The following is a 9,936-nucleotide window of genomic DNA, read 5'->3' on the forward strand; positions in this document are numbered from 1 at the left end:
AATATAGATACGTATCTGTTTATGTGTATTTGTGTATGGATATACGTACATACAGAAACGTGTTTTGTGCCAGCGGGGGCCCTCGGCGAGAGCTGAGCACCCTCTAGTGGCATTTGCTGCAGCTCAGGGCTGCCAAGCCTGCAGAAAAGCAGCAGAGGATAGGAGCTCTGCCACGAATTTGCCTCCCCCAGCCCCTCTCGGTCATTATCTTTCCTTTGGCTTCCCCCTCCCCTCTCTTTAACCAGGAGCAGCAAATGCTGGGCACTGGGGTACTAGGCTGAGGGATGTGGCCTGTCAGGATCTGCATCCATTCCATGCAGACGTATTGCCCTTCCCCTTTATTTACCCAGTAGCCTTATTCCACACGGCCTCCAGCCCCAGCTGGGTTTTGGGAACACGAATCTGGGCATGCCCACAGTACACAGCGATCCCAGGGCTCCCAGTCCTGCAGCACGGCGATGGCACAGAGATGTCCCGTGCTTCCCATCATGAAGCAGCTTGCCAAACATAAACTAATTAATCACTTGTGCCTACCTGTCAGGTCAATGATTCCCAAGATTTTTAATCTAAAAATATTTCCCTTTTGAAATCCAGATGCAGCCGTTTCGGCAACTCTCTTTTTGATTTGTTTTCAGGTTTTTTTTTTAATTAGTGTTTTACCTGGGTTGCATTCTATTTGTATTTGGGCTTTCGATGCGCTGCTGTTTAATGATTCTTTTTTTAATAGGGGAATAGGAATTTATTCTCTTTATTCCATAGCAAGTTCTGTGGTGAGTATTGTCACTTCTTCCCCTTTTGGAAGAGCACTGATGCCGGCATGAGCTGAGGAGTGCAGGACTCATCTGCTTCCTCTTGCTTGGAAATTGGCCTCTGCTCCCCAGTTTGGTGCCATGCCCCCATCCCTCTTCTTATAAATGATTGTCTCTAGTGTGGAGTTATTTACTATTGGTCTTCTCCAACCTTGATGATTCTGTGATTCTATGATCTTCTGCGTGTTTCAGAGCCAGGAGGAACTCACTCCTTGCTTGGCTCTGTTTCTTATCTACTCTGATTTTACATCTTATTGGCAACTGCCTTCAGATATGCTTTTAAATGCGCTGAAAATCACTTGCTCTTGTTGCTGCTGCTGCAGCCTGGGGTTCAGAAGGGATGGGATGAGCATCCCAGGTACCTCAGGCACCGCTTCCCTAAAGCCCACATAGCATCACCCAGCTCCAGCAATGCAGGAGCTTCCACGTGAGGGATGCTCACGCGTTTCCACTGTGTTTTGAGTCCCTGTGACAGATGAGATGGGAAAATACAATTTGCTTCTCTTCTGAGATGTCTTTTTTTGTTGGCTTGTCAAGGATGTATTTTATTTTGTGCAGATGTTTGTGTACACGTGGAAAGCGAGGGCCGTATTTGTGTGTGCAAACAGCCAGCAGGTGGGACCACAGGGAGATTTCCATGTGATGAAATCTTGAGTTTTGCATGGGTGTGCATTTGTGTCCATGTATGCCTCCTTCCCCCTCAGTCCAATCTGCAGGCAGAGCAGCACCCAGCAGCTGAGCATCTCACAATTAGTTGGTAGAGGGAAACACTCCGAGAATGACTTTTACTGGGAGCAATAATTGAAGCAGTGAGTACAAAGAGGGGAAAAGAATTCTCTCCTTGGCAAGTCGTTCTGTGCGGATTGATTTATTGATGCCCCTTTTCTTAGCACAGTTTTAGAATTCACTCGAACGACCAGATTCTAAAAAAAGGCATTTTGCAAATGATACTTTTTATTTCAGACATTTTATTATTATTATTTCCTTGAGTGGCTAAAAGCTCCTTGTGCTTTGGCTTTATCCGTACTTAGAGACAGGGAAACTGAGGCATGGCCTGCCCTGTACTCTGTGCTGCCTCCTCCTCCTCCTGGGGCTGAGGATGTCTGGGCAAGCTGAGGTTTGGGCTGGAGCCTTTCCATCCCATGCTTGAACTGGGAAGTGGTCCTTATTACTGATTTCAGCAAGTTTTGGTACGTTCAGTGTGGTTTTGGTTGGTGGTGTTGGAACTGAACTGAGAAAGGATGTGGTTTAGTGGGCATGGTGGTCATGGGTCAGTGGTTGGACTAGATATCTTAGAGGTCTTTTGCAACCTTAATGATTCTGTGATTCTTTGATTCTGTGAGAGCATCGTGTTGGTGCAGATGTGATGGGAAATGCAGGCTGCGAGCGAGCAGCTTTGCAGTGCATTTGCAGCAAAATGCAGCTTTCTGGGTTACTTCTGCTGGGAGGTTCCTGCTGCTTCTGCCCTATTTCAAAGAGAAAAAGGGGCAGAAAGAAATTGCAGAAGCCATGGGGAGCTCTCAGCTTAGGGCTGTGCCGTGTGTGTCAGCACGCACCAACTTCTGTACCCGCACACCGATGCAACTCATCCTCTTCCCTTTGTGTCCCCACAGTGCTGAGCATCCGGGGAGCACAGGAAGAGGAGCCCACAGACCCGCAGCTGATGCGGTTAGACAACATGCTGCTGGCCGAGGGCGTCGCGGGCCCCGAGAAAGGAGGGGGTTCTGCTGCTGCCGCCGCTGCTGCTGCCGCATCGGGAGGAGCCGGATCCGACAACTCGGTGGAGCACTCTGACTACAGAGCCAAGCTGTCCCAGATCCGGCAGATCTACCACACGGAGCTGGAGAAGTACGAGCAGGTAACAGGCTCATTCGTGCCATGGGATGGGATGGGTCTGGCCGGCGCAGAGCACGGTGCTGCTGCCCACGCCAGGCAAACAGCCTGGACCGCTACTGACATCTATTGTTAGCAGAGTGCGGGCAGTGCAAGCTGTTGCTTTGTGCAGCGGTGGAAACGTGCCTTCTTAGCACTGGGACAGTTCTTTGTTTTCTGCTGGAGTGTGCTATGAGAATAGGCTCAGCATGTGTTCCCCCCTCAGTTTTTTTCTTCTCTCCTCTCTTTGCATTTGGCTAAAAATTGGCACTGTCGAAGGGGACTCCTCTTTGAGGCGCTGCCCTCATTGCAGGCAGTTTTCCAAGGACCCTTAAGCTTGAATCAAAATTTCTCGAGTATTACTTTTGCTTGGAAAGTTAATTTTCCAGAGGGGGGAAAAAAAAAAAAAGAAAAATGTGGCTTTTTTCTTGTGGCAAATGATTCTTTAAAAAAAAAAAAAAAAAGAACAAACTATTTGGGTCATGAATGCAGCTATTAGTAACACTGACAATTGCATGAGAAGCTTTGCAGTCCAAAGCTCCGAATCGCTTTCTTTCAAACGCTTCCAGATGTTCTGCAGAGCTTCTTTCCCGGCTGCGCGACTCGCTCTTGTGATGACTATGGTTTGTACCCCGAGCATCCCTCCTTTTGGGTGGAGAAGCAGAGCACGGCCTCAGCGTTACAGACACTGTGCCATGGAGCGAGGAGGGCTGGCATGAGGGGGTGCATGGTGTGGGCTGACCTTTGTGGCTGTCCTCAGCCGCTGCTGCCGCTGCCCCGGGGCAGTGTGGCCACCTCACGTGGCTGGGGCACAAGGCATGTCGCAGCTCATCCTTCAGGCCCCTGGTTGCAGAGGGAGAGGGAGCCCACGTCCTCTGGCACCCCACCCCAGGGAGAGCAATGGGAAGGGTACAACCCACCCAGCACCTTGCCTCTGGCTTGCTCCTTCTCACAAGCCATTCCAGTGTCATTTTTACCACCAAGGTGCTTTGGGAACGGATGTGCCGGGCCACATTTTTACAGCTGCAGGAGGCAGAGCAAGTACCATCCTCTGCAGCACTACAGAACCAGGGGTTGGGATGGCTCTCCTGACCTCTGTCCCCCCTCTTTCTAGCTCTGTCTGGCTTCACACAGTGTCTGGCTGAGGCTGTGACAGCGCAGCACTCTCCTGCAATTTTCCTTTAATGCTCTTATTTCATGCTAAGAGGAGACAAGCTGAAATTGCTCAGCTGTCTGGGAGCAAAGAGTCACTGGGCTCAGAGCTCTCATACCCAACCCCACAGCCCAGGCAGGTCAGGGCTGTTGGCTGCAGGGTTCATCACCTCCCCATGGGCTGACCCTGGGGGCGATGCGCAGAGGGGAAGAAATTGCTTGGGATGGGAGATAGATAGTCGACCTCGGGTTACCAGTCCACACAATCTGTGTTTCAGCCCCATTTTCCATCTCATGGATGGGTGCTGGTGATGCTCTCTCCAGAGCAGCTGCATGTGTCTTGGGAGCAGCTAAAGCTTCTTAAGCCACCAAGTGGTTGCCAAATGCTGGGTTTTAGAGCTTGGACCCAAGACTGGTTCTGGAAATCAGATGATCTGATTTTACCATCCAAGAGGTGGGGGGGAGCAATGGGGTTGCTTTCATCCAGCCTCAGAATCATAGAATCATAGAATGGCTTGGGTTGGCAGGAATCTCAAATATCATCTAGTTCCACTCCATCTAGAGTCCTCCCTGGCCCCTTGCTGCTGAGTCCTCAATATGCCATGGGGAAGTGGGAGCAGGCAGGCACTGCTGTGCCCACAGCAAGCTAATGGGATTGTTGCCTGCTTGCCCTTACGTGTCAGAACTCCTGCCTCAATCAGGCTATCGTTACTATCATTCCATGCTTCTCATTCGAAGTGCTAAGGGCCCAGAGCAGGGCTGTGTCCTGGAGCTGTTCCCATAAAGCAGAAGGGGCTCTGGAGGACACATGGTGCTAGCTGAAAGGTTCATGTTTCTCAGATTCATCTGTAGCTCCTCCAGCCCTATCCAGGAGAAGTACAAGGGCTGGGACATCCTGACAGTCCTCGGGCTTGTGCGCCAGCTCCAGCTATCTGAGGGCATACAGTTGATTCCTGCTTTTTGCTCTGTGTACATTGGGATTTTCTCTTCCATTGAGAGGAATACATGTCCCCTTGAGAGCCAGCACTCCTTTGCAGGTCTGCCCTAACAAATCTTAGCCATTGAGGCCCCTGCCTGCGTCTCCTTCTTTAGCTGTTCTGCTCCTGTGCTCTATTTGACGCCATCGAATGACCTTCCGATCCTGGGGTTTCTTTTGCTTTTCTTGCCATCCCAGGCATGCAACGAATTCACCACCCACGTGATGAACCTGCTGCGTGAGCAGAGCCGGACCCGGCCCATCTCACCAAAGGAGATAGAGCGGATGGTGAGCATCATCCACCGCAAGTTCAGCTCCATCCAGATGCAGTTGAAGCAAAGCACGTGTGAAGCCGTCATGATCTTGCGCTCCCGATTTCTGGACGCACGGTGAGTTCACTTCCCCAGACCTTTCTCCACACCCACTGGGCAGCCTTGTTTGGGCCAGGGAGAGCTTCTGGAGTGAGTCAAGGAGCCTGGGAAGGACAGGGCCCCCCGGTTTTGAGCCACAAGGACTGTATCCTCCTTATCCTTCCCTTGAGAACTACACACTGCTGATTCTGCTGCAACACTTCGGTTAGGGATGAAAGCTAATCCTGCAACCGTCCTGTTCCCTCTGGTTTTCCTGTTCTTTTCCTTCTGTTTCCATTGTCCCAGATTCTCAGTGTGCTTTAGAGCTTATTCACTTTCCAAGCTGGTTAGATGCAGACTGTAGGCTTGGGCTGCATCTTGAGGTAGGGAGACTGGGCAGCTGTAACTTGGGAAGAAATAGCTGACAGTATCCAGCTGTAAAAGGAACAGACTTCCCCAAGGACTTATCTGTGGCTGCTTTCTCAGCAGAGGGCTTTGCAGAGCAGAACTGACCTCTTCTGCTAGGACAGCCAGGTGTCAGGGGTCACCTTCCCAGGTGCAGGTCTGGTTGCTTGTGTTAAGGGATGAGAGGTACTTGCTTTGGAAGGTGCTGAGGGAGGAGTCCCCAGCAAAGTGCAGATGAGGATTCCTGGCCATGAGTCTGCTGCACCCTATGCTCCCAGAGCAGGGGAAGATGGGAGGCAAGTAGGGAAGTTCAGAGCATCTAAAGTTTCTTCTCAGAAAGAGTGGTGATTCATCGCAGAGGCTCAGAGAAGTGGTGGAATCACTGTATCACTCCATGTGAACCATGGAGGTGTGGCAGTAAGGAACATGGTTAGTGGGCATGGTGGGGATGGGTTGACGGTTGGACAAGGTGATCTTTTCCAACTTTGGTGATCTTTTCCAACTTTAATGATTCTGTGAAAGTTACGTTCCTGTTTCTGAATCTCTGGTACTGATTCCTTTTTCTTCTGTTTTTCCTTCCTTCTTCCCTTCAAGGCGGAAGAGAAGAAACTTCAACAAGCAGGCTACGGAAATCCTGAATGAGTATTTCTATTCCCATCTCAGCAACCCTTACCCCAGTGAGGAAGCCAAAGAAGAGCTAGCCAAGAAATGCGGCATCACAGTCTCACAGGTGAGAGAGCCCAGAAATACAGCAAAGACAGCTGCTGCTCAGGGAAACCAAACACCTCCAAGGGCACTCAGACCTCAGTCTAGTTACTTATGTCCCACTGTTGAGCATTTAATTGCTAAATGGGATCAGAGTAGACTGGTGAGTAGGAGAGTAGACAGCAGACTTACAGGATCAAGCCATGGGTGAAAAAGGAGTGTTTGGGAGAGGACTTAGACGGGATGAAGACTTAATGTGTGTGACTGTGTGTGCAGTCAGGGTGTCAGCAGCACAGAAACAGTTCAGCACAATGCACAGAGGCAGTTTTCTCCTCAGGGAATCAATGCTGGTTTGCAAGGAGAGCTCGTTTGAGCTGAAAGACCATTCTTCAGGGTAAGGGATTTGAAGACAATGAGAGGGGTTGAGCAGAGTTTGCCTGATGAGGCAGAAGGAACAAGGTTCTGGTGGGAAGGGGTAGGGTCAAACAGGCTGATGGTTAGAGCCAGTGCTCGAGGAGGGTGGGCTTTCTCAGGGTCGTTTCTCCCTGATTTGCTTATCCCTCAAAGGAAGGTGGTCAGTGAAGGCAGACTGAATTATTTCCGTGCATTTGAAGCAGCCGGGTACTTCCGTAGTTTTGAACTGCTAGCTATGGGGATTTTTGAGGAGCACAGTCAGTCCTTGAAGTGTTCAGCTGTACATTACTCAGGCCTGCCCTTTGTTTTCTCACTTTTTGGAGCAAGCCTCGTGACTGAGGGCTGGAATGTTGCCTCTGGTAGTCTCGTCCTCCTGTGAGCTTAGCGCTCCCTCCAGGCTCCTGTTGCACTCCCCATCTTGGGCCTCCTTCCAGCCCCAGGGCACATGCCTGCTCATCACTTGAGTAAACTGAAGACAGCGGCAGCATCTGGTGTCCTTGTGAGAGCATGTCTGCCTTCAGCAGGAGCAGCAGCATCTGAGGGTAGGAGTCGTCACTGTGCCGAATGCCCGCTGAGCCACTCCGACTGCATCCCCTGTGCCAGAAGATCCAGGCATTGATTCTGTCCAGAGTTACCTGCAGGAGACAGGACATATTGGCTCAAGTAAAACTGCAGCTGTCCTGATGCTTCCCCTCTCACTTTTAATTCATCTGTTCGCACTTACAACTTCTCCCCGGTGGAGAGAAAATGCCCAGGAGAAATGCTGTGCTTATGAGCTAAGTGGGAAGCTGGAGACGGAGCACATTGCCATTAATGAGAAAGCTGGACTGAGAAGTGGAATGGAGCTCTTAACAAACTGTGCCTGCTCCCAGTGCCGTTGAGTATTCAGTCCCAGATCTGGCTTGGGTGCTGATCTGAGTTATTGCTTTTTGCCTCCCTAGAGTCTCTGTGTTTTACATTTTCCTTTTCCTCCTCTATGGCAGCAGTAGCTGCAATTCAGTACCAAGTAAATTGGTGGATGAAGCTGCTTCTCTATAGAAGCTGCTGAGCTGTCTGTGAGCACTCCAGACATAAAACGTCAGAGGAATAAATCTTGAAAATTTTCAGTTATCAATGCTCAAGTCAAAACAATTTCCATAAGATGAGGAAAAAGCAGTGAGCTTCCCAGAATTAACATCCAGTCTTATCCTCTCTGACTTGGCACCGGGGCAGTCTATTTGAGGGAGGGGGGACTGATGAGCTTCTCACCAGCAAGCAGAGGAGACCATCCTTTGTGTCCCACCAAAGAGGCTGATCTGTTGAGTCCCAGCTCAAGATGGCAGCTCCAGTCAACCCCAGGAGGAACTTCTGTTGGAGAATTACAGCATCCTCTGCCTTTGCCCATCTCCGTCATCCTATTGAGCTTCCTAAAGCAAAGTCAGGAGTGACTGCAAGTCTCTGCTTAGATACCTGCACATAGGAAGACATCCCCCCAGTTCTCCATGTTGCTGAAGAAGAAGCTGGGAGCTGCATCCCAAACCCTAGGCTGAATCTTCCCTACATCTCTGAAATTGTTGGCTACAACGAAGCTGCCACAAGTGAACGAGGTTATGTCAGCAAGGCACTGACTGGGATTTGGGGAACGCTGGGTGGTTCTGGAGGTTCCCTAGCCTTTTCCCTGGAGAATCAGCCCTGGCAGGGTACTACAGCCCCATTTCTCAGACTCAGAGCTTCCTTTTGCTGTGCTGAACGTGCAAACTTTGGGATGTTTGTCTAGACACCAGGCAGGATGGCCAAGTGACTGTTCTTTGAGGCGTTCATACCACTGAGCCCACGATGTCATCTCACTGAGCTTTAAGGATTGCCTGCTCACACCTCTCCTTGGGGCTTTTTGCTGTCATGTTACATTCCTGCAGGCAGCTCTCTCCAGGACTGAAAGGAGCACAGCTGCACTGCCTCTCTCTCCCTTTACATCCAGCCCATCATTTTCAGCCACCTCCAAAGGGCACGCTTGTTTCCTGGGACCAAAGTTAGGTCTTAAGGCAATCCCTGCTCTGCACAAGGGGACAGGCACACAGCCCTGCCCTGAAGGCACCAGATGGAACCACACAAACCCTTTGTTCACAAGTGTCCCCACTGTCTTTCAGGGGTTGTTGTTGATAGAAGGTGCTCCCCCCATGGCTGAACAAACGGGGAAAAAGAACAACTATGATGCACTGTTTAACTTGAGCTAATCCACTGTCCTCACCCAGGCACTCTTTCCGGAGCAGAAACGTTAATGTTTTTGTCTTTTCTTAAACTCACTCTAGGTATCAAACTGGTTTGGAAATAAGAGAATCCGGTACAAGAAGAACATAGGTAAATTTCAAGAGGAAGCCAATATTTATGCTGCCAAAACGGCTGTCACGGCTACCAATGTGTCAGCCCATGGAAGCCAGGCTAACTCACCCTCAACTCCCAATTCAGCTGGTTAGTTTTGTTTTATTTTATTTTGGGTTGTTAATGTTTGGTTTTCTGTTTGTTTGCCCCCCTCCCTCTAATCTCTCTCTTGATTTCTCCTGTGGGTTATTTCAGTTTTTATTTTCTGGTTTTGGTTGGCTCACTTTTGTGGTCTTGAAAAGGAAAAAGATAGATGGGTTTGGTTTTTGGGGATTGTTTTGGGAGGGCGTGGGGGGATTTGTTTAAGCTTTCTACTTGGCTCCCCTTCTCTGTTCTGGTTCTCATTTGAAAAGCAATGTGATCAGATCATGTGAGTGACGGCGATGTGTTGGGTTCTATGCACAGACACAAAAACAGAAAAATGACCAGAAAAAAAAGTGCTGGGTTTGTTAACTCTTTGGGAAGAGGGGAAAAAAGGGAAAAAAGGAGAAAAAAATCCTTGTTCCAATTGTTCCATTTCACTGGGGGCAGAAAGCATGAGTGGCCCTCGTTAATAAAGCCCAACATTTCTGGGATGTCTGAACTCATGCCTTCGGGAGTTGTTTGGGGCAGATTTCTGTCCGTTGCTTTTCTTTCTGTTGTGGTTACCTTTGATTGCTTACATGATGATGTCTGGATCACCTGCAAGAGTGTGCTCTGTGTGAATTTTATTTTCCCTTTGTGTCAGGATGACCCAGGGAGACCTGTGGGTCACTTTGTTCCCTTCCCGTTCCCCCTTTCCTGCCCATTTGCTGTGGTTTCCATCTGTTTGTTTTGAGGGTCAAAGGCACAGAACACTTTGCCCAGATTTCAACTCCTCCGCTAGAGAACGATGCTCACTGTAGTGGCTGACTAC

At 49.7% G+C, this 9,936-nt stretch overlaps 1 protein-coding gene across 1 annotated transcript in view; it reads left to right on the forward strand.

Moving 5' to 3' along the window:
- Positions 1 to 9,275, forward strand: part of PBX1 (PBX homeobox 1) — a 56,493-nt gene extending 47,218 nt beyond the window's left edge. The window contains exons 3-6 of the mRNA XM_031554971.1: positions 2,423 to 2,667; positions 5,008 to 5,198; positions 6,159 to 6,294; positions 8,972 to 9,275. Of these exons, the coding sequence (XP_031410831.1) occupies positions 2,423 to 2,667; positions 5,008 to 5,198; positions 6,159 to 6,294; positions 8,972 to 9,136 (737 nt within the window). The 3' untranslated portion in view covers positions 9,137 to 9,275. The remainder of the gene's footprint in view (positions 1 to 2,422; positions 2,668 to 5,007; positions 5,199 to 6,158; positions 6,295 to 8,971) is intronic.
- The last annotated feature ends 661 nt before the right edge of the window (positions 9,276 to 9,936 follow it).

Source organism: Meleagris gallopavo, chromosome 10, assembly GCF_000146605.3.
Source record: "Meleagris gallopavo isolate NT-WF06-2002-E0010 breed Aviagen turkey brand Nicholas breeding stock chromosome 10, Turkey_5.1, whole genome shotgun sequence".
In the NCBI taxonomy this organism is placed as follows: Eukaryota; Metazoa; Chordata; class Aves; order Galliformes; family Phasianidae; genus Meleagris; species Meleagris gallopavo.